Genomic DNA, 24,847 nt, shown 5'->3' with positions numbered 1-24,847 from the left:
GCTCCTTTACAGAGTAAGAGACCTTCTTTAGAACCTTTACTCCTTCACTGGGAGGAAGGAAAAGTGCTCAGGAAGCCCCCCAGCAGCCGGATCCTGTAGCCTCATTACTAAATAATGTTTCAGGGTCACCTGATCCAGGTATCTGAACTGGTTCCAGTGGAGAGAGCCCTGATAGCTGAAGGTTCTTCTACTTCTAGGTTGCAGCCTGAGATGGAAGTACTCTATTGGAATAATACAATTTTACGAGACCGTTAAAATCTTATGGTGCTTTATCGTCCCAGAGAGACTTTTAAATTCAGTCTTGAATATTACAGGGAGCCAGTGTTCTTGGAGAAATATGATCTCTCTTTATTTCTCTTGCTGCAACAACTTTGGATCAACTTTGAAGGGTTTCACTGAACTTTTTCGGACATCCTGGAAATGAGCAATCGCAATAGTCCAATCCAGAAACACCACATGCATGGACTAGTTTTTCAGCATCACTCTGAGATGGGATGTTCCCAGTTTTCGCAATGGAAGGAAGAAGTTATGCATAGACTTTTTATATGAGGGCTACGGAAGAAACGATTGGTCAAAAATGACTCAACATTTCTTCACATTAGTTTAATTTAATTCACTTTTATTTCTGTAGCACCAAATCACACGAGCAAACAGCTCACGCTGCTTTTTAGTATGAATAGAGACAATATTACAGAGAAAACACCAAATATCAGATGGCTCCCTATGAACAAGCACTTGGCGACAGTGGGAAGGAAAAACTCCCTTTTAACAGGAAGAAACCTCCAGCAGAACCAGGCTCAGGGAGGGGCGGGGCCATCTGCTGTGATTGGTTGAGGGTGAGGGGAGAAAAACAGGATTAAAGAAACACTAGATCTGACCTCTTCTAGTTCTGGAGGCCACGGAGATGCCATCAAGAGCTGCATCAGGTTTGAGAGTCTCTATTAAAACTGTTGAAAGTCACATGGTTCTTTTAAAAGACACACAGGTTCCTTCACTTGGCGTGTACTCTCAGTGTCAGCACAAGCATGAAACGTTTGGTCACATAACTTGTGTACGTCTGAGGTGTGTCGAGAAGTTACAGATGTCACTGCTGTGTCTCAGGGATGGAGGAGGCCCACTGCGACAGGACAGAGTTTCTCAGCAGCTACCCACTCAACATAGACGAGATCACGCTGATCCCTGGCTCGCTGGGCAGAATACGACCCCGTGAGCCAAAACCGACCACGTGTAAGTGCGCACATTTAAATAGCACACTGTGACACGTGCTTTCTTTAGGTGCAAAACCTGCTTTATATTTCTCAAATTTCCATTTCCAGATGACCCAAAAGTTGTGGTTGCAAACCTCACTGTAAGTAACAAATGTATAAGATCACAGTACAGCCTAAAACAAACTGAGCGGTTTGCTGTGTTTGCAGGGGTCAGGTCGTTCACCTTTGTATTTACTGTTTCAGTGCAAAATGCCAGCTCAGCACTTCAAGCCATACCTGAAACGGGATTTACCCAAGAGGCTTCACTACGCCAACAACAGACGGATTGAGGATGTCCATCTGCTGATGGAGAGGAAGTGGCACATTGCCAGGTAGCCTGTGATTCTAATCTGTCAGAAACGGTGTTTTAACTACCAATAAATCGAGATCTTATCAAGTCTGAGGAAGAAATAAGACGATTGCAAAGGAAACTGGCAGCCTCAGTGACCTCTACTCCCATTTTATGTTTAAATTATGTCTGGTTAAATTTGAGGACTTTAAGTTAAGTTCACTGATATTTAGAAAGTGAGGTGAAGGAAGGATTTTTGAATTTTGTCACACTGAGCTACAAAAATCACAGAATGACTCGGTGCCTGCATACTCCATGTTTGTTGTTTTCAGGAAAATGCCAGAAAAGCCGAGGACTCGGTGTGGCTTCTTTGGTGATCACGGCTTTGACAACAAGATAACCAGCATGAGGGTACTCGTGTGTCGTATCTGCTGTTTGCTCCTTCTGTGTTTATATGTTAAAGGCATCGCGCGTCAAGCTTGGATACTTTGTTTGAATACTTGGCGTTATGAGTACCGCCATCTTGGGCTTTCTGAGCCAAAGGTTACCATGTAGCATTTTTTAAATCACACAGCAAGCCATAGTATCTTAATCTGTTAAACACCAGCAGCTCTACGAGCAGCTCAGCTCAGTGGCTGAACCAGGTGAGTTAAAGGCTGACATGTAGCAGTTATAGTCAAACAGAATTTAAATAGTTGAAGACAGATGTGTTGTCAGTACAGATGTGATTGTTAAAGAACGTAAAAAAGACTTTGTACCGTTTTAAAACCATCTGTTATAAAGTGGCAGTTTATCACAGAAGGCCATGATGACTGACCCTTGATGATGACATCAAGTGGTGGCTGAAGGAACTGCAGCTTTGGAATCTAAGGTTCATTCGGCTTCATTTTCAGCCCCAGAGGTTTCTTTCTTCTTGAGTATTGTTTCGAGAAAAGTAGAATTTGAGAGAAGGACAAGAAACATGGCTGACTATTACCTTATAATTCATTATGAGGAGTACATCTCTCTGATCTGATGTCCACACGACAGTTTTTCATAAAGTTTGTTTGAAAACTCCACGAGTTGATTTCACTGTTTGGTTTTTTTTACATGCTCCTTCTTTTTTGCAGACAATCTTTATTGGCCATGGGCCAAGCTTTAAGTTTCAGAAGATGGTGCCAGAGTTTGAGAATATAGAGTTATACAATGTCATGTGTGGTAAGAATTCTTTTTTTTATCTTCTTTTGAATGCCAGAAAATATGGTCTAGATCAGGGGTGTCCAACTCCAGTCCTCGAGAGCTACTGTCCTGCAGAGCCATCCCTACTCCAACACAGCTGAATCAAACGGTTGGAGACCTCTTCAGCCATCAAGTTTGGCAAAGGCCTGATAACAAGCCACTCATTTGATTCAGGTGTGTCGGAACAAGGATGTGTCTAAAAGCTGCAGGACGGAAGCTCTAAAGGACTGGAGAAGGACGCTCCTGGCCGAGATAATAATACCGATGTTATCATTACTACTATAATAGTGTGTCCTCTGATTGTTCGTGCTTTAGACTTGTTGGGATTGAAGCCAGTTCCAAACAACGGGACACACGGCAGTCTGAACGACATGCTGAAAGATCCGCCTTTCCAACCCAGCATGCCAGAGGAAGTCACGCCACCGTCGCCGCCGTCCGACGCCGAAATCAGCCACGACCTGGGCTGCAGCTGTGACGATGAGGTCTGTGGGAGGCAGCAATGCCGCAGAAATCATTTGTAACATCTAAATCCAGCTGATTTCACCGTGTTTGTCACTTTCTTCTGTAACAAATAAGGACGAGGAAAAAACCACATTTTATCATTTTCAGAACAAAGTGGAGATCAATGGAGCGTTCACTCGTGCATCAGATGGGGTCTACAGTTATAGTAAGTGTTATACACACACTGGAACAGCTGCATTCAGCTAGCAGCTGAGGAAATAGGATTATTTGACAGTAAATCTAGATTTTCTTCGTCATGTATCTTAAAGCAATGCCTCCTGTTTCTGCTTTCATTTGTATTTTTTGCCGTTTTATTGGTCAGTAGGAACTGCAGAGGACACCAACAGAATCACCTTTAATTATGAAGTATAATCAAATAATTTGGCATCGAGGTACAACATGTTGTTGTTTTTGCAGACAGCACCCAGCTGCCGTTTGGTCGACCAGCGGTGATGTTTGACACTCAGTACAGTCTTCTTCATCATGTGGAGTTCATCAGTGGATACAGCAAAGAGCTAGCCATGCCCCTGTGGACATCATACACACTGCCACCACAGGTACACACATGTAAAGTTCTCACTCTGTCTTATATCAGTCAGCTTGGTTCTACAAGCCACCTAAAACTTTATTTAGTTTTTTCTCTTGTTGGAATTTCATTCACTGAGCTCTGGTTGTTGTGTTCCTGCTAGTCCAAATTATAAAAACGTCAGAGGATAAATTCACAGATACACTTCCATGATATGAAGATAAAAGTTTGAGTTTCTTTCTGTTATATTTCAGGAGTCCTTATGTTCATATTGATTGCCAGTTGTTTGCTTAAGATTAGCTGCTGTTCATATCAAGAAACTTAACCTGAAGAGTCTGCAGGTCATCACCGCCCTGTTCCTGTGGAAAGTCTTATTCTTATATTTATACTCTTGCCTGTGAAAACTCACCTTTTGCAAACTTTTTCATTTAGGAGTATCCAGAATTGGCAGGATTATAAATGAGTACATCAGAGGCAAAGCTCAGGTCGAGTAGTTTGGAGATGGCACTAGCGAGACGAGGCTGAGAGAGTTTGGACATGTTCAGAGGAGGGAGAGTGGACATGTTGGAGGAATGAGGAAGACCTTGGACGACGTCCATGGTTGTGGTCAAGGAGGATATGCAGAGGTGCCTGCGAGACACAAGAGGGCGCTTGGGATAGAAGAAGAGGAAGAAGCCTTCCTGTGCAATGTTTCGAAGCTGCTATATCAGCATGTTTGAAGGCACTTCAGGGACATGCCGGTGTTACTAACCCTGGTGCAATCAGTGCTTTATGATGATTAGTCAAAGTCAAATGTATTTATACAGCACATTTAAAACAGCAACTGTTGAGCAAAGTGCTGAACATTTAAAATTAAAAATAATTAAAAGAGATAAAAAAAGAAAATTTATGAAAAAAGCATAAAATGAGAAGATTTGAATAAGAAATAAGATAAATAAAAGTAGTTCATTCATTCCTCATTCTCATTTAAAAGCCAAGGAATAAAGGTGGGTTTTCAGATGGGTTTTGAAAGTTTAGAAGCAGTTACAGCAAAGACCCGACCTCCTCTGTGCTGTAATGTGGACCTCAGCACAGCTGGGAGCGTTTGATCCGCAGACCTCAATAACCTTGCTGGAGTGAACCCGTTCAAAAGATCAGAAAGGTCTGAGGGTGCCAACCCATGCAACGCCTTAAAGACGGATAATAACATTTTAACATCCATTTGAAAAGTGACTGGCAGCCAGTGTAAGGATGCTAGAATCTGACGACAGACTGACACCTGAGTAAAGACTATTACAGAAGTCTTTACTCAGGTGATTAGTTTGAAATGTTTGAAATGTAGCATTTATGGTAAAACTACAGTGACTGTAAGAGTACAAGAGTAACTCTTGCATTTCTGCTTTTTTTTTTAACCCTGCCCTGTGTTTGCACGAACAGCATGTCCAGACGTGTCCAGCATGTAAACAGACGTCTTCCTCTCTTTACTCTCAGAACTTCGTTGATATAAATGAGGTTAAACCTCTGATGCAACCACATTAGAGGCACTCTGTTCGTGGTGTTTGCAGTGAGTGACTGTTTGTGTCGCAGCAGGATGTGACAGAGCTCTGAAAACATGCAAACATGAAATCTCAGACAGCCACTGCAGTAAACACACTCGCTCTGTGATCCGGTGAACGTGCGTGTTTGACTCGTTGCAGGTGTTGTGTTGTGATGTTGTGCAGCTGCTCACGTATGGCACACCTGCTCCGTGCATATACATCGCCATGCATGAATGCCAAAACAACACGCAGACATGAGTGGAAGTAAACATTATATTAGCGCCCAGCATTACATCCGAGTTTCACTCTCACTTTAGATGCTTTTTATCTTAGATTCTTTCAGCTGCACCAAAGTGCAACTGATACCATTAAATGACAAAACAAACACTTTTTTTTTTTTAAATTTATTAAGGGAATAAAACATTAACCCTACCTGGCCCTATGCAGGATAAAAGTAATGCCCCTACTGTTAAATCATGAATTGACTGCGATTAACCACATTTCTGGTTCAGTTTCACTGTATGTTGTCACATGTCTGTCTCACAGGAGGACATGACTCCTGTACCAGATGCTTCTCCGAGTGCTCAGTGCATCCGAGTCGACGCCAGAGTGTCAGCTGATCACAGTCAGAGCTGCAGCGCCTACGGCCAGAACACCCACCTCACGTATGGCTTCCTCTTCCCCCCAGGTAGCACCACAGGGTGAACACAGGACCCTCTGTGCAGAAATATCCATGTTGCTTAATATACATTGTGCAAACATCATAAAAACCGGATCTTAGTATAAATGAGATTAAATTATATTATGTTGAGTTATTTGTAATATTAATTGTAATCGAAAGAGTCGTTTAGGTTTTGAGCTTTAATTCTTGACGATTTAACTGATGTAGTCATATAGAAAATAAAATGTATCAATTATGTGAAAAAAATAAAAGTCTAACCCTTTAATAAGGATGGCAATCAGGGCCCTGAGAACCAGTTTCCTGAAGTTCACCTTTCCAAGGAAGTTAGAGAACGACAGGAAGTGGACCAGGCCACCTTGTTGCATATGATGGGGGAGTTCATTTGTCCAAACTTTGCATACATTGTTAGCACTATAGCTTATGTTATTTAACATAATATAGTTACATTTAAAAATGATATTTGAGGAAGAAAACACTGAAATTCCAGCGGAGTGCCGGGAAAATAGGAAATCATTACAATAATCTGAAATTTCACTGGGTTAACTTTGACTGTCACAACTTCTGAGTGACGTTTCTGCGATGTCGACATCTTATACGAGCTTGTTTGGATATGTGCAAACAGTGGATGATAAGACAGGTGTGACTCACACGTTTGTGTTGACAGAGCTGGCAACGTCTCCCGAGTCCAGATATGACGCTTCGCTCATCACCAACACTGTCCCCATGTACCCTGCCTTCAAGAGTAAGTCACCTCCATAAAAGTCAAAAGTTCGTATTTTCACTTCAGCTGTACGTAACTGTAGCAACACGCTAACAGTTGTCTCAAGATGTTGTATTTATACCAGGGACCGGGAATGTGGGGACTCTGGTCTTTACTGCATTCCACAAAATATGTTACATCCCCATACAAGATGTTTGTGCTTCAGTCTCAGTAACAGGCTCGTGAAACATTAGGACTCTTCTCACTGAGCACTGATTTGTCTGTAAAATAAAACCTACTAATCAAATATGCCACTGTCAGCTGGTAATTAGCAAATTCCTCTTCTGGGGAACGCCAGGCCTCAAGGGCCAGGGTCCTGCAGGTTTTAGATCTCACCCTGGGTCAGCACTCCTGAATCAGATGATTAGTTCATTACCAGGCCTCTGGAGAACTTCAAGACATGTTGAGGATGTAATTTAGCAGTTTGAATCAGCTGTGTTGGATCAAGCACACATCTAAAACCTGCAGGACACCGGCCCTCGAGGCCTGGAGTTGCCCACCCCTGCCGTAGCATCTTTTCATTAAGTTTGATCAGTTGTTTATACAGTGCTTTTATCGACACCTGAGCTTCTTTTATCTAACACTCAAACACCTGGGGTCCAGTATGTTGTTCATGATCCACTGACAGGATTTGATCCAGCTGGTAGGCAGCTCGCTCCTCAGTCTGAGCCACAGTCGGCCCTCGGCCAACATCAAGCTTTCAAAATACAAAAGTACAGCAAATACAGTACAGCGGGAATGTCCATCTTTGATATACAGTCTCTAGCTCAAACCCAAAACAAAGACATTGTGTGAAGTGACTGCATCTCTATTTGAATAATTATGAGTTCTTATCAGCACCGGAGCCGCTGCAACAACACACTGTTTGGTGACAGTCTTACTATTTTACTTTCTCACCCCCTCCCTTTGTATTTACAGTAGATTGTGACTTAAGAATAGTTTCAGAGTTAAACAATGAGTCTGACATCAGCACGTTTTTTATCTGTTAGTTTAACTGTCCTTGTGGAGGTGGAAATTGAGTTGTGTTCCATGAGACACGGGACAGAAATGTGGTGATGTCAGGTGTGAGCGAGGGTGGCCTGATACCCATTGTTTATAAAGAGAGCGAGGACTTATCAGGAGAAAGCAGACACTCAGTCTCTGCATATCTGCCCCATGCATGCACCCATTATGCTGTGTGTGCGTCTGTTTGTGTCTGCTCGGCTAATAGGTTCTATATTAAGGCCATAAAAGGTTGCAGGAATAAATGGGGAAACAGCAAGAGCAGGATAGGTTTCTTTATTTAGGACGTGACGCCTAAAGTCTTGTCATGGTCAGTAGATTTTCAGATGTTCACTCCACCAGTGAAACCTCACTTCTCCTGTTTTTATTCTTTCTTTCTTTGAAATGGAAAATCTACTCGAAAAGAAAACAAAATGAATATATACAAAATCAAATGCTGGACAGAGGCTGAGCTGCTCTTCGAGTGTTTATTACTGATGTTTATTAAAAAAAAAGGTGAGCGTATAAGCAGCATGGCCTATTTTTCTGTGGGTGTGCAGGAGTGTGGAGTTACCTACAAGGCACGCTGCTGCGGCGTTATGCAGAGGCCAACAATGGGATCAACGTTCTCTGCGGCCCTGTTTTTGATTATAACTACGACGGCCTTCGAGACACCACCGAGAAGATAAAAGAGTAAGTTCACCGCAGCGGCGAGCGATGATGGCGCTCGGTCAGCTAGCTGATAACAACTAAAGTGAGCTTGCATGTGCATATGTGTGTCAAAACACATCAACACAAGGTTCAAGGTTATTTTGTTGCCATTTGTGCATAAAGCAGCGCAGAGCTCTCTGTCGTAGAGAAAAGATAAGCATAAGCAAGACAATGCAAAATACAACACAAATATAAATTATTAATCATATTATACCCTCTTTACAAGAGGGGTGGCAGGATATGCACATTTCTGAGGTAGCAGTGAGTCCCTGATAACTCCCTCAGCTCTTTCCTGGCAGCGCTGTGTGTATATGGAGTCCACGGATGGACGTTTTATCCCTCCGATGCTCTCCAGTCTTTATGAGCCTTTGCAGAGACTTCCTGTCTGCCTGTGTCATAAATGCACCATAAATATATGGCGAGCATGTCGTCTCCATGTGAGGAATCATTTAAGTGATTAATAACTACACAGCATGCTGTGGTTTTCACTTTGTGGAGCTTACATATTCTCAGTAGCTGTGCATGTTCCACCAGTGGTCCAAAGGCACGAGTGTTTAGTTCATTACTGATGCTGAACTGGTTGTGGAGGTTATTTAAAGATTTACTTCTGACTTCTGATGCAATTTAGCTCCTAACGTAAGCAGCCAGAGTAGTGTAAGTGATGCATTTGTGCTTTTCACTTTTTCACATTTTGCACGTGCCTCTGATCCCCCTCCTCGGTCCAGGTTCTCAGCTGATGGCTTCCCCGTTCCCACCCACTTCTACACTGTGATTACAAGCTGCCAGGAGGTGAACCAGACGGTTGATGAGTGTGACGGAGCGCTAAAGGTTTTCTCCTTCCTCCTTCCTAACAAGCCAGACAACAGTGAGGCATGCAATGTGAGTAAGAATGAATTCATGGCCTTATGGAGCTTTATTTTGAAAGGTAAAGACCCTCCAATCATTCCAGCAGGTGGCAGTATCTACATATCTTTGTAGTGAATTCATTTGCACAGCGTGAGCAGCAGCAGGGGGAAAAAAAAAAAAAAAAAAAGACCTTTAACTTTTTATTTTTTTTATTTTTTATTAAGCTGTAGGTTTTTATTTAAAGATTAAGAAAATGAAAACGTGAAAAACAATCAAAAGATTTACAGGATGAAGCTTTGAATTTTTAATTCCCAGGCATTAAAGTATCGCCGATATTTCCTTTTTAAACACAGTAAATGTCAGATACTTTATGTAATGACTCAAACTGCAGAAAAATCATTTTGAATTCTCCTTCAGCTGGGTTTTGTCACAAATTCGTCACTTTGACCATATTTCTTAAAAACACCAAAAGCACCGTTGTAGGTGCAGTTTGATATAGTATCATAGAAAGAGGCAGGATAAAATTCTATCTTTGTACTAATCAGAATCATTATTGACCTGCCTTGGGCACATCAGAGGATCAGAGCCCAAACCAACATTTCATGTCTCACCTCTTTGAATTTCTGCATTTTAAAATTATTATTATTGTTAACATTTTGTCATTTGTCTTTGGGTAGTATTATTATTAGCTGGAGGCACTTATGACGTGTTGTCTCCCAACAGATAATCCATCTACACTGAGAGTAGGAATAAAGGAGAAAATTAAAGAAACCAGCTGCATATTCCAGTCAGTTACTACGAAATCTGATGGATTGTCTTGACTTGCCTCAAGCTATTTGGTAACCATTGCTGTTATTATAATAATAATAATAATACCACTGGTATTATAATCTTGTGTGATATGATGACTCGCCATGACAGTCTGTGGGTTTGTCGGTTTCCAACTTCTGGGTGAAGTGGATATTGGTAGTGATGTGACTGATTCAGCAAAGCTAAGCTGACAAAGATGAGTGTAGCTAATCCTTTTTCATTGCAGCCAAATTGAGGTGAATAGAATGGGCTCGTGTTCAGCTCCATGTCCTACATGCACTCTGTGGGGCTATGTGAGCAAACAGCATCTTTATTGTCCGTGCTCGTCTCCTTCATCTTCTTTGTTAGCTTGTTAATTAAATCAGAAATTCTTACAAAAGATCGTTCACTGAGAAAAAGGAGAATAAAATGAATATCGTGAAGCTTAACGATGCTATTCTGTACTATGTTTTGGTAGAGCTTCGATTTTGTGTCGGCAGCACTGGACTGCGGTAAAATAAAAGCAGTCAACAGGCCTGTCTGCTTTCTCCTGCATGAGCTGAAGTCATGCATCGTGTCTTTGTATCTGCTTTTGTAGTTCAGGTGACAGTAATGATACAGTAATGAGCTATAATGCATCCTTACAAACAACTCATTCAGCTTCATTAATCGTTCACTGAAGTTTTAAGATGATGTTTTTCAGTTAAGAGCGTTACCATAGAGATGGATAAGTCTTATCAGAAGACAGTCACGTGACTGTTATGGAAGGAATTAAATACGTGCTGTTCTGAAATACTTTGACGTTCCTTCCAAAATGTTTCTTCCCAAGCTCCTTAGACTTGTTGCAATAAGTTGCAGTCGATCATCTAATATCTGGGAGGGGATGTGTTGCAACACTGACGTTTGATTTGACGACTTACCCACTCTGTGTTAAATCATTATGAAGGCCGACTGCGTGGCTCCAAATTAAAGCAATAAAATAACAATGGGCAGCATTTCTCTTAATTCACTTTTAGTACCAGTACATTTTCTTATTCTGCGTCCAAGCTCAATAACAATGTTACATAAACTGTGATTAATCCGCTGCCCTGTGTGCCTGTTAATGGGCAGCTTTGTAAACATCTCCAAACTTTCCTGGGACTCTTCAGCTCCAGTCGTGAGCAGAATGAATGGAGCGGGCAGATTAAATGATGGAGCTTTTACAAACAGCTCTAAATATAAAACTGCAATTAGTTCATGATAAACACACTGCTCATGTTTATGCAGACCCTACAAATATATATACTCAGTATAGGTTAAACTACTTCCATTCTCATGCCATGCTTTTGACTCTTTTAAAAAACTAAACAGCCAACAATCCCATGCTGCGAATGCACCACTGGGTCATTTCTAAAGAATGTGTCTTTGTTTATCGGCACACAACTTGGTCCTTTCTTCCTCTGTTGGGTGGGACGGAGTAAGGTTGAGCAACGTCTTTCAAACAAGTTCATAATAGGTCAAGATCCAAGAGAAGAAGAAGAAAGCAGCAATGGGAACATTTATGACATTTGTAACGTTTGGCCCACTCGTCCTCTTTTCTTAAATTCAGCATCACTTGAAGGTTTCCAGCATGAAAATGATCGTGTTTAACATCACGCCAAAGTAGCTCAATCTGATTGGACTCTAGACTCTGACCAGGTCAGTCTTTGGGGTTTTTTGAGCCGTTCAGAAGTGGGGAAAAATAATTTAGAGATTGTAATGATAAACAGTGATAATTCTTACACTGACTCATGCCGTGTGCTTTAGGAGGCACTGGAACAAAGAGTCATGACCAGTGTAATAAAAACCCTGATCCAGTACGTGCTCACAGAACCACTGATTTTGTGCGTCACTGACTTGTTCTTTGCTCACTCCCTACACAAAGAACCAATTATGACATGCTTCTGAGCACGCTCACTAGATTAGCTTTACATGCTATGGTGTCATGATTGTAACAGTACTGTTGCTTTGGAGAGTTATCAGGCATCAGTAATTCCCAACAAAGATGCCCTCGTCCTCCTAAACATGTAGAACACACAGAACACGTTTGATGGTTTCCTGATACATTTAGATATTTCAGATCATTGAGAAGAATTTAAATGAAGGTTTTTTATTAAGGGGAAAAATCCAAACCTAGCTGGTCCTGTGTGAGGGTATTTGGCCCGTAAACCTAATATCAGGTTGGGCCAGCCTGAGCCGCAAAAACTGCAATCAACCGTTTGCGATAACTGGCTATAAGTTTTTCCTTTACTAATAAACGCTTTTGTGTTTACCTGTTTGATGGGCGTTTCATGATCTGAGACATTTAAGTTTGATGAACATACAAAGAAATAGGAAATCAGGGAGGGGCAAACACTGTATCTATAGTACAGCAACATGACATGTAAACTTATTACCACCCTGACTGCCTGTTTATGCAGAACTGCTAGTTCAGAGCCAGCTGGGCAGTTCAAGGAGCCACGAATGATCCTGAAACGAGCACAACGCCCAGATTACAGAAACCACCTATCAAACAGTATTTTGCAGTCCTGTTTTGCATGATGCTGAGAGGCAATACGGCAAATAGAAGTGAGGACAAGAGGCCAGCTGTTCTTTGTCTGCACTCGTTTTCTGTTTATTGTATGTTAAATAAATAAAGACAGGATAGCACTCGGCCCGTTTGTCTGTGATTCAGAGACAAATTTGAAATGATATGATATTTTCAAACCAGATGAATTCTGCGAAAAAACAGACTATAAAGAGTCCCACCGATCTCAGATCACTGCACCTTCAATAAATATGTGATTATAGACAAAGGAAATGCAAAACCCATATTAGACTCGTAGTGTTCGGATCCACTTGATTTCCTCTTCTCTGTGAATGGAAATGATGCCAAAACTTGAGTGTTGGGACACTAAATAAATAATGATAAGACTCATTGCTGTAACATCTGGCTTTTGTCCCTGCTGTCTAAATATGTAATGAAATATGGGCAGTGGTTCCCAAACTTCTTTTGCTGGGCCCTTCTTTGTTTTACAAGAAAAATATTCGCGCATACACACAAACACATCCTCCAACCACACACGCCCATATTTTGCTCCATTGCGGTTTATTTCACAGCTCAAACATTTAGTGAACAATTAAGCAAATACAAGTAAACTGCAGGTAGTAATAAAATAAACTACTAACGCTTTTATGCTGCGTCCGCACCTACACCGGTGATTTTGAACACGCAGCTGTTTCGTCCACGTAAACGGCGTTTCGAATCACCGAAAATGGAGATTTTTTTTTTTTTTTTTAAACTCCTTTTTTGGGTTTGTGTGGACGAGGAATGCAGAGTTCGTCACGCAATGTTAAAGGTATGTGCCTTCTTCCACGTCACGCTGTGCGCCACGTTATTGTTTACAGGAGATGAATTGCAGAGAGTCAGATTAACAGTATTTTGTCTCTATCTGCAGGTTTTGCACGTTTACACAAGCAGTTACCGTCCCTCTATTTACAAAGGCAGAGGCCTAATTATTTTACATGTAGTTGTTTTTTTCCTGTGTAATAATATTCAACATTGCTGTCAATACATTTTTCAAAAAATGCCTCTCTGTGCAAAATGGGTTTAAAAACACAAATCGTGGCAGGATCAGCCTGATGTTATTTGTATCTCACTGTAACTTTACTGTATAAAGAGCTAACATCTCCAACATGTCAGGAGTAGTGAGTCATTACAAGAAGTGTTTGTGAACTAAAAATCAAGAATGTGGGATGCTGTTTGTCTGTGATTTGAACAGCCCAGCGCTGCTCCCGACGAAGGGAAAAGCAGTTATGCAGGGAGACCTACCTCAGCACCTGTGCAGGTGAAGCCAAAGGGCAGATTTGCTTCACCATATTTTCTAGTCTTTGGCTTAGAATGAAGTTGGTTTGGAAACATTCAGCGATGCTTCATCTCCTGCTTTGCGTTTTTGTGGGTGCCCCGTGCTAGCAGTGTCCAAGCGTTGTTTAGTTTTTTCCCTTTTCATACCGCGCCCCCCCTGCAATGGCTCTGCGCCCCCCTTAGGGGGCGGGCCCCACACTTTGGGAAGGTCTGGGTTAGTGTGACTGAAAAATGTGCCTCTGAATAAATAATGAGTCACTGAGTGTGACACACACAGGCTGCTCCTTGGATTAAAATTCTAAGCCATCGGCAAACATATAAATCGTGTCTTATCTAATAGCTGCAAGAAAAATAAATCAGGAAAAGTGCTAAAACATTTGAGTTTGTGTGTTTTTATGGTTAAAAATTCGCCCATTGTCACTTGTCAAACGGTACAATAGATGTTTAGCTTCACTGATCATTTGAGGAGAAAATTGAGGAGATGGCTTCCCAACAACCACCAGCACGAGCTGTTTGAAAGACATTACTGATCTAGTCTCATGTTTTTACTCCAAATGTCCTAAATGATAAAAACAATTCTTTTCAGAGAACACAGAGTACATGATCAGTGTGTCTGTGTGCAACATATCAGCCATTAAGAATCTGCACTGATAGCAGAGGCCAATGAAAATCTGTGTTACAGTGAGGTTATGGTAATATGCTAACTTATAATATGCTAACAGCTAACTTACTGCACAAACATAAACCGACTCCAGTGTGTTGAGATACTTTAGTCACTGTCACAGGATTGAAGCAGGCGAGGGAAAACTGCGAAAGGAAATTACTAAAATGAGGAAATTGTAACAACAACAACAGATTGTTATATACAGTGGGGCAAAAAAGTATTTAGTCAGCCACCGATTGTGCAAGTTCCCCCACCTAAAATGATGACAGAGGTCAGTAATTTGCACCAGAGGTACACTTCAACTGTGAGAGACAGAATGTGAAAAAAAAAAATCCATGAATCCACATGGTAGGATTTGTAAAGAATTTATTCGTAAATCAGGGTGGAAAATAAGTATTTGGTCAATAACAAAAATACAACTCAGTACTTTGTAACATAACCTTTGTTGGCAATAACAGAGGTCAAACGTTTACTATAGGTCTTTACCAGGTTTGCACACACAGTAGCTGGTATTTTGGCCCATTCCTCCATGCAGATCTTCTCGAGAGCAGTGATGTTTTGGGGCTGTCGCCGAGCAACACGGACTTTCAACTCCCGCCACAGATTTTCTATGGGGTTGAGGTCTGGAGACTGGCTAGGCCACTCCAGGACTTTCAAATGCTTCTTACGGAGCCACTCCTTTGTTGCCCGGGCGGTGTGTTTTGGATCATTGTCATGTTGGAAGACCCAGCCTCGTTTCATCTTCAAAGTTCTCACTGATGGAAGGAGGTTTTGGCTCAGAATCTCACGATACATGGCCCCATTCATTCTGTCCTTAACACGGATCAGTCGTCCTGTCCCCTTGGCAGAAAAACAGCCCCATAGCATGATGTTTCCACCCCCATGCTTCACAGTAGGTATGGTGTTCTTGGGATGCAACTCAGTATTCTTCTTCCTCCAAACACGACGAGTTGAGTTTATACCAAAAAGTTCTACTTTGGTTTCATCTGACCACATGACATTCTCCCAATCCTCTGCTGTATCATCCATGTGCTCTCTGGCAAACTTCAGACGGGCCTGGACATGCACTGGCTTCAGCAGCGGAACACGTCTGGCACTGCGGGATTTGATTCCCTGCCGTTGTAGTGTGTTACTGATGGTGACCTTTGTTACTTTGGTCCCAGCTCTCTGCAGGTCATTCACCAGGTCCCCCCGTGTGGTTCTGGGATCTTTGCTCACCGTTCTCATGATCATTTTGACCCCACGGGATGAGATCTTGCGTGGAGCCCCAGATCGAGGGAGATTATCAGTGGTCTTGTATGTCTTCCATTTTCTGATGATTGCTCCCACAGTTGATTTTTTTCACACCAAGCTGCTTGCCTATTGTAGATTCACTCTTCCCAGTCTGGTGCAGGTCTACAATACTTTTCCTGGTGTCCTTCGAAAGCTCTTTGGTCTTGGCCATGGCGGAGTTTGGAGTCTGACTGTTTGAGGCTGTGGACAGGTGTCTTTTATACAGATGATGAGTTCAAACAGGTGCCATTCATACAGGTAACGAGTGGGGGACAGAAAAGCTTCTTACAGAAGACGTTACAGGTCTGTGAGAGCCAGAGATTTTCCTTGTTTGAGGTGACCAAATACTTATTTTCCACCCTGATTTACGAATAAATTCTTTACAAATCCTACCATGTGGATTCATGGATTTTTATTTTTTTTTTCACATTCTGTCTCTCACAGTTGAAGTGTACCTCTGGTGCAAATTACTGACCTCTGTCATCATTTTAAGTGGGGGAACTTGCACAATCGGTGGCTGACTAAATACTTTTTTGCCCCACTGTATCATATATTGCTCAGTAATAGCATGCCTGTGAATCTGCGTAAGAGAAGATGGGAAATGAAGGCTCAAGAGAATGAAAAAGGAATGAAAGAGGGAGTAAAAACATAGAAAACTGTAAGGAAATATTCTTTAACAATATCCATGGAGCAAAGAAACGGGACAAAGAACAAGATATCAGGAAGATGTAGACAAAGTACCTTCTTTAGAAGGGACAAAGGTGTGGAGGGAGGACGTGCCTGAAGCAAACTTTCGGAGCCACAGTGGCCCATTTGCAATCTCTTATGGCATGGCGAATTTCTAAGAAAAGAAAGAATGAAAGTTATGGGTATGGCCTCAATAAGAAACAAGTCACTGAGGAAGAAAGGCTGTAGTTATTTGTTGGAAGTATTTATTGCTCTTGATATCGGAACAGTTAATCAATCCTCACAAATATTCCCCTGGACAAGGAAACACTGTCTGTGCTTTCCTGTCATCTTACTCTGAATATTATAATCGTTTCTGGGAAATGATTGCACTCCACTGATTACTTTGAGTCTGATAAAAGGTATAGTTGGAAGCTGGCAAAGACATTTGATATGGAGGAAACAGCTGGCTTCCTGGCAGACTCCCTGAATGGATAAATGGGAAGATGTTTTAATGTAATGTGCTTTCCAGGGAATAACTCTTCAGAGGGTGAGTTGAGTATATCCTGACAGGCTTCAGCGCTCTATTTGTTTTGGTTGATGTCCTAAAAGAAACATAATCGCAGGGGTTTCTCTCACTCTGTGTGTAGGCATGTGCGTGACAAGCGTTGTGAGGATAAATAGTTTTGAGATATGTGGTTCCCTTTGTGTACCTGGGTTGTTTGTGCTCTTGAACTTTTTCCATTCGTTGTGTGTGCGCCCAGTCACACACACCACTTTAGCTCATGTGTCTTGGAATGACAAAATATTATTCTTCGTCAACCTTTTGCTTGTGAGTCATATTGTTTTGATGTCTTATAACTGTGATGTTTGAGTTTCTGTAGCTCCGCCTGAAGCTGTGTTTTTACAGTCTGTCAGCAGGATTATGTAAAAACGAACAATCTGACATTTTTCAAACATATATGCACATAGTTACATACAGTTGATTTTATTTAGAAAGGCCTACCTACCTTTATCAATACACCATAATATAGTAATTGTAACATCCATCTTCTTGCATTGATGGGTGTTGTCTTGGTCATGGATCCCCAGACCTCCCTCCCCCAGCCTATTTTCAGGGAGGTACTCGGGCATGTACAAGCCAGTCGGGTGTAATCTCTCACGTGTGTGTTCCAGGTATGTACTGAGCCCTTCTCCCAATTGAACATCCCAGAAACACCTCACCTAGGAGGAATCTTTAGGAGTTCGTCACATGCATGAACCAGCTCGACTGGTTTCTGTTGTGGAGGAGTATCAGTTGTAGTTGGATGCCTTTCCCAATGACGGAGCTCATTACTATTCACAGAATGTGTTGAGAACAACCTGAAATGTTTTCAGTTTTATTAGAAATAGCGTACTTCCTGACTGAAAAGTTTCATCTTCCCAAAAAATAGAGTCTGTCCTTTGCTTCCTGGAATTCATGTCATCTGTGGATGACACTTTAACCAGTATACAGTAGCGTAAAACAATGTCGGGTCCATCCGATTCACAGATGTCCTAAGAGGACAGAAACAAGAAGACGGATGAAATGCAAAATGAAACAAGGAAATTCTTGAATTATCTCATCAAGAAAGGCAGGCAAAAATGAGACACTTGGAGAGTTTCACAGGGGCCGGTTCTTCTGTAACGGGAGAGAGAAGAGTTAGTCTTGCCACTGCTTTTATAGAGAGGTGTGTGATCGGAGATGGAGAGGGTTCGGCTTACTTGGTCTACAGGTGAGTGAAGCAGCTGAGGGGAGGGAATGCTCTGTAGGAGTTGGTGAGCAGAGAGTCGGTGGAAGGAGTGGAGGGCAGGCATGGGAGTTCTGTTCTCTTCTTGGAAAGAGTTGTTTGAAAATTCCAAGTGATTGAACAGGAGTGCATGGAAGTGGAGCTGGTGGCAAAGAAGGTCCAGGCAGGTACGCTACCAGTCAAAAGTTTGGACACACCTTTTCATTGGTTTTTCTTTACTTCTGGCACTCCATCATTACACGTCCTGGAGGTGTGTTTGGAGTCATTGTCCTGTTGAAAAACAAATGAATGCAAACCGGATGGCATGTCGCTGCAGGATGCTGTGGTAGCCATGGTTCAGTGTGCCTTCAGTTTTGAATAAATCCCCAACAGCGTCACCAGCAAAGCATCCCCACACCATCACACCTCCTCCTCTATGCTTCACGGTGGGAATCATGTATGTAGAGACCATCTGTTCACTTTTTGTCTTTTTCAGACAAATCTCTTCTGCTTGTTGCTTTTCCTTAGTCGTGGTTTCTTTGCAGCTATTTGAGCTTTTCAGCTCCTCTAAACAGCTGATGTAGAGATGTGTCTGCTACTGGGACTCTTTGTGGGCTCTGACCTGAGGTGTGATTTCTGGTTTTAGCAATTTTCTGGACGGACCGACCATCAGTTTTTAAAGTAATAATGGTCAGAGGATTGACGTGGGGTTGTTTCATGTTGTCAGTGAGGAGCAGAGACACAGAAGGCAGCAGTGAGCCACCAGGGGAGTGTCTGTGTCCCAGGGTGAATGAGCAGAAACCACAGTGTATTTGTGTGTGGCAAATAAAAGGGCCGCTGCCCAAATCGACCATTACGGAGCGACTGGTCCTCAAATCAAGTCTTCAAATTTCAACAATTTCGATTTTATAAACAGATTTGTATGTTCTCTATATTTAACATTATGAACCATTCGTACCACTTTCTTCTAAGTATAAAAGTATAAAAGTTTTATATAAGTCGCAGCACAATAACTGGAAAATTAGTGAGAAATCTAAAATACGCATTGCCTTATAATCCAGTATATCTCTGACATTACCCAAAATATAAATATTTTTAACCATCTTTTTTTCTAACATGTTCAATATGCGATTTTCATGTTAATTTATTCTCCAATACTACCCCCCAAAAAACGGAGTTCAGTAACTCTCTTAATTGGAACTCCATCAATGGACAGAGTTACTTCATCCTCTTTTACACGCTTTCCAAAAATGATAAATTTCATTTCTTTGTCAAGTTCAAAGATAATTTGTTTACATCAAACCTTTTTTTTTTTTTTTTTATATAGATTTTCCATTTCAGAAACCATCAATTCAGCCAGTTGTTTCAATTTATCTCCAGCACATAAAATTTTATCACCTGCAAACAAAACGGAATTTAACATTTTGGACAAATATCATTTATATATCAATTAAAAAGTTTTGGTCCCAAAACAGAACCTTGAGGAACCCCACATTCAACTTTCAGTCTTTCAGATGAACTGTCTAAATAACTGGAACCCATTTTCTAGATAACTACTTAACCAGTTCAAAGCGTTTCCTCTCACCCCATACTTCAGCTTAGAAATCAAAATAAAATGTTGCAGCGTATCAAAAGCTTTTTTTTGAGTCAAAAAATACCCCTGTTGTATATTTATTTTTGTCTGTTGCAAATGAAATGTTGTCAGTAGTAGTCATCAATGTTAATGCCGTTGATCTGTTTTTCCGAAAGATCACTGATATGGCATTAGTCATACTAAATTTCACATTATTTCCATCAGTTGATGCATCTTGCATTTTATTCTCAATGTTATCATCAACGAAGTGTAGTGGTTAGAGGTTGCTGGTTTGATTCCATTGTTGATGTTTTGTATATTATGTTGTGAACATAAGAATGATCTTGAAATTACTTCCAGCAAGTTTTACGTACGGTTGTCCTGGGACAACATGTTTGGTACTGAAAGCTTCTGGATTGCTTTTCAACTCCATGTTAAGCAGCAGAACCACCGGTTATTGAACCAGAACAATTTTTGAAGTAGATTCATTCTCACACCAGGGTGTTCAGTTTGTAAAAGATTGTAGTTTGGCGTATAAAGTACGGAGTGTCAGACCTGTCTAATGCCATAACCCAGAAAATCGGGCTGCTGAAGCCAAATGACAAGTTGTGTGTTAGATCAACTGTGTAAACACATCTGGTCTGTTCGGTGTTCACCAGCATGTCATCTGTGTCTATGAGCTGTGGGTTAATCTTGGAGGCTGTAGCCAATCAGGCTGGTACAGGCTCAGAGTACAGAGCCAATATTTCATCTGCAAAACTAAGTAAATGTGGGTTCAGAAAGGAAACGATATGAAACTTTGCAATACTGGATTTCTCCTAAATCAAATACCTACCTACCTCACAAGAGCTAATTAAGATATAAAAACAACCACAAAAACATGGAGACCTTGTATAGTTTCTGGTTACTGGCATTTTGACTATAAACTTTACAAGAACCAACAACTCAGGCCGTGAGCAAATATTGATATTAAAAAATTCAGAGTCATGTTCAGATTAGAAGCTTAAAACGTGTCATTTCTAGACAGCTGGTGATTCAGAGGTTTAGCATTACTGGTGTCACAATCTAGCTCTGAGGAAAGTCACATTCACCAACTGTAAACCTGTCACGCATAATAACTGCAATATTGGGATCAGTGTGCAGCTCTGTGTCATGTGTCTTATGACCTTGTTAAAATTGTCAGTTTGAGGAAGCATGAAAAGCTGTTTGAAATTTTTTTTTTTATTGCTTGATATTGAGATTCCTGTTAATTCTGCAAAGTACTGACAGTGAGTCATCAAAATGGCAACAAGTAAACCAAACTGTCAGCAGGGCAGGTGCTGACATGTTTCTGCTCTCCCATGAACAATGGTGTGCTGGCTTTGAAGCGTAGTTATGTGGTCAGTATTTTAACTTGTTTTAGGGATTTCATTTTGTCTCACATAATCTTCAATCTTGGTAAAATGGTATCACGCAGAACCAACACAATCTAGCTTTAGTTTCAAATTACTGAAACATAAATTTAGAGAAAACAACTCAATGGGTTCTAAATGTTTAGACGTTTTTAAAGTGTACTTCTCTGCTAAAGAGGGTTTTTACTGCACCTTGGATATTCAACAATGAGTTTCATAGTTTTACATGTTGCTTACACCAAAGCGGCCACAGAAATAGTCCAAGGACATTCTTGCTGTTTGATATGAGAAAGGTTTATGGACATGTGTAATATTTAATATACATTCTGGCTGGTAAAATTTCACAACATTAATATATACAGAGGCAGAGATACAGCGTGGTGGGATATATATATATATATTTTTTTTTTTTTTAGCTATGTGAAACTTGAGCAAGCCCCAACAAAAAGGCGGATCCATCCAGTTCACAGATGTCTTAACCGGAAAAACAGGAAAAGGGATGAAATGTAAACTAAATAAAGTACAGGGTCAAAGGTTGCACAAACTGAAATGTTAGTCCTGAATAAAAATAATGAGAAGCAAGGCAGTGTGCAGAGGTTATGTTTGTATTATATTTCAGATCCTAGAAATAACTACGTCTCCTGTTTCCCTGTGTGGCAAACAGGATGAGGACCCAAACGCAGGACTCAGAACACGGAAAAGTAGACTCAAAACGGCGGCTTTATTTGCTGGAAAAATTCTACACCGGATACAAGAAAATGAAACCGGAAAGTAGAAACAGTGCTGTCAGCGTTAATCTCGTTAAAATGGACGGCGTCAACGCGTTAATGAGCTAACCGCACTAACCCATTGACACCGTCCAGCCCCACGCATGGGGTGATCCACGGTTAATGGAGATTTGCTGTGTTTGCTGTCATTTTAACGAGATTAACGCTGACAGCACTACTAGAAACATGAAAACTAGTGAACTAAACTGGGATTGAGAACTAGGAAAATACTACGAATATGGAGGAAACACACACAGCACTGAGGAGGTTTGATGGTTAACAACGTGACGCCAAACAGGGCAAGACTGAGGACTAAAATACACAGGCAGGAAACAGGTGCAAACACAGCTGGCACTAATGTCCACATAGCACAGAAGACTATGAAAGTAAAACGGGAAACAACAGACATTCACAAAGACGTCGTTCTTCTTTACTGTTAGTCAGACAGTAAGTCACTTGAAAAAGTCACACTGCAATTGCACAACTTGTGTGGTGAAATGTTTTCAATAACTGTGGAAAATATTAGAAAAAAATGAATGCATGATGGTATCGGCTGCTGAATCACAGCCTTTGTTTCTGCAGAGCGCCGAGGATGAATCGAAGTGGGTCGAAGACATGCTGAAGCTCCACACAGCCCGAGTACGAGATGTGGAGATCCTTACGGGCCTGGACCTCTACAGATCCACAAACCTCACATACACCAACACCCTAATTCTCAAAACCTACCTGGAGACCTTTGAGGGGGATGAGTAGGAGCCAGAGACAGAGATGATCATATAGGATGTAACCCTTTGTAAAATGTCTGCATTTTTATTGCATGCTCTTTGGAAAGACAACATAATGCTGTTCCACTGCTGAAGAACCGCCCAAGAAGTGCTTGGAAAGGGAACACATATTTGAAAATTACAAGAATGGTTTGTTACGACAGGAATATTCAACCCTAGCTATGAAATCTGTTTAGGAATAAGCTATCACAGGAAAGATGCAGTACGCATTCTAAAGCACACATCAAGAACCACACCAGTGTTTTATGTCTGTGCCTAAAAGAGATTTCTCCTTCACATTTCTACTGCCATATGCACTGCATGCTATGAGATTTAATATTTAAAGTTAAATGTGTTTAGTCATTTAGAAAAATCCGTTCTTGGTGGTCTTCGATCATGGAGGATAATCATTGTGAACTGACACAGTGAGAAGTTTTCATTGCAAACTGTAAGAAAATAGATTAAAAAAAAAAAGATCAAAGTGGTTAAAAAATGACGTGAAAAATGAGAACATATCAACCAGGCTTTAATTTCTTCAATCTTGTAGCTTGACCTGTTCACAGCAGCCAGTGTAACAGGTGGAATCACAAACTTTTAAAAGCAACATGCCCCCAAATTAGTCACTGAGTCTGTAAACTCATCAAAAGGTTGATCAAGATTAAGACACTTCTATAGGTCCAGAACTCTTGGCCTTCAGCTGAAGGCACGTCTGCACTGGCTTTACTTTACTTCCTGTTTCATACTGCCTGTGCCACTAACTATAAGACTATGATTATGGGCAGAGTTTTCCCAAATGGGAAAAAAAGTGAACACATATTTTTTCTTATCTTTTAATTTCTGAAAATGTAGCACTTCTTTTTTACAAAACCCAACTTTCTCCCTTTGTCCCTAAACCACTTGATGGTGATCTAGCGGATGTTAAGAGTTTAAAGGCTAAAATGTGCAAATTTGCTGGTGTTTAGTTTCTTGATTCCATGATGATTTAACCAACAGTTGTGTGACAGTGAATCCAACAGGCCTAACCGACCATAGTCCTGCACCTACAGTGAAAAACTGTCGTTGTGATTTCATAAGCACCTGCTTGTTATCTCTTTAGCTAACTCTGTCAAAAGGTGTGAATTTTTCTACAATTTATCATATTTATAATAACTTTGCCACTCGTCCATCCTACTAGCTATCGCTTCTCCGATTCTGTTCAGTGTCCTGGGCAGCTGAAGCTGAAACCAAGCAATCATTGGGTGAAAGGTGGGGTGCACCCTATATAGGTTTCCAATCCTCCACAGCTCTTACATCTGAGACATGCATTCACATTCACACCTTTGGGAGGAAACCGGAGTACCTGCAGGGAGCTCATGCCAGCACAAGGACAGCATGCCAATTCCAGTCTTGTTTTCTTGCTTTTCCCGTTCTAACAATGTACTCACAATCACAACAAAGGAGTGTGGTTTGGAACATGTCCAGTTTAATTAAAAGTTTAAAGAACTTAATGCCACCACCTCTTTTAGAAAATTTAAAGAGAAATGAATGCATTCATCTCAGTCCCAATGATTACTATTTTGCAAACTGAATGCAGACATTAGGTGTGCAAAGAGGCTGCTGTAAAACCACGTGTCTCTGCAATACAGTGTAATATAGCCGAGATACTGAAAGCACAAATTAAAATGAATATCGTTTGACCTTCACTTTGATTTTGAACCAACTGAGTTACAACATGATAGCTTAAAATGAGACCTAACCTCGAAACCATGGAAGTGTCCTTTAGTTCTGTTTAAACGGTGGAGAGGCGACACTGATGTCATCTGTCTGACGTTATCTCTTTATTCAAATTCAACTTTGCTTCCATGCCTTTATTTCTACACCGATAAGCCAGAACCTGCATTTTTTTCACGTTTGGCATTTTGTAACATCAGCCCAGTGTTACCATACCTAACTACTCGTGACTGCGTAGCCATCGTCATGGTAATAAGTAAAAGGATCAATAAAAAGTCAGTTAATAGACCTGTCAAGATGTGTATGAAGCCATGTTTATTCTTGTAGTCTTTCAAATAAAATCTGTAGAGTAGTGGAAACGTT

At 41.0% G+C, this 24,847-nt stretch overlaps 1 protein-coding gene across 4 annotated transcripts in view; it reads left to right on the top strand.

Annotated features, from left to right (window-relative positions):
- LOC120746557 (ectonucleotide pyrophosphatase/phosphodiesterase family member 2-like) overlaps window positions 1–24,847 on the top strand; it is a 33,559-nt gene extending 8,712 nt beyond the window's left edge. For 2 of the 4 annotated variants that reach the window (XM_040051975.1, XM_040051978.1), the window contains exons 13-25: window positions 1,102–1,227; window positions 1,317–1,348; window positions 1,452–1,579; window positions 1,869–1,947; window positions 2,646–2,733; window positions 3,070–3,236; window positions 3,364–3,421; window positions 3,673–3,812; window positions 5,845–5,986; window positions 6,645–6,722; window positions 8,282–8,414; window positions 9,158–9,311; window positions 22,593–24,847. In XM_040051975.1, the coding sequence (XP_039907909.1) occupies window positions 1,102–1,227; window positions 1,317–1,348; window positions 1,452–1,579; window positions 1,869–1,947; window positions 2,646–2,733; window positions 3,070–3,236; window positions 3,364–3,421; window positions 3,673–3,812; window positions 5,845–5,986; window positions 6,645–6,722; window positions 8,282–8,414; window positions 9,158–9,311; window positions 22,593–22,763 (1,496 nt within the window). In that variant the 3' untranslated portion in view covers window positions 22,764–24,847. Of the gene's footprint in view, window positions 1–1,101; window positions 1,228–1,316; window positions 1,349–1,451; window positions 1,580–1,868; window positions 1,948–2,645; window positions 2,734–3,069; window positions 3,237–3,363; window positions 3,422–3,672; window positions 3,813–5,844; window positions 5,987–6,644; window positions 6,723–8,281; window positions 8,415–9,157; window positions 9,312–10,001; window positions 10,026–12,505; window positions 13,148–22,592 lie in introns of those variants that run through there. The other 2 variants (XM_040051977.1, XM_040051976.1) reach the window with 2 other exon arrangements.

The sequence above is a fragment of the Simochromis diagramma genome, unplaced genomic scaffold (assembly GCF_900408965.1).
Source record: "Simochromis diagramma unplaced genomic scaffold, fSimDia1.1 OVJJ01000171.1, whole genome shotgun sequence".
Lineage (NCBI taxonomy): Eukaryota > Metazoa > Chordata > Actinopteri > Cichliformes > Cichlidae > Simochromis > Simochromis diagramma.
This window is presented reverse-complemented; position numbering and strand designations above follow the sequence as displayed.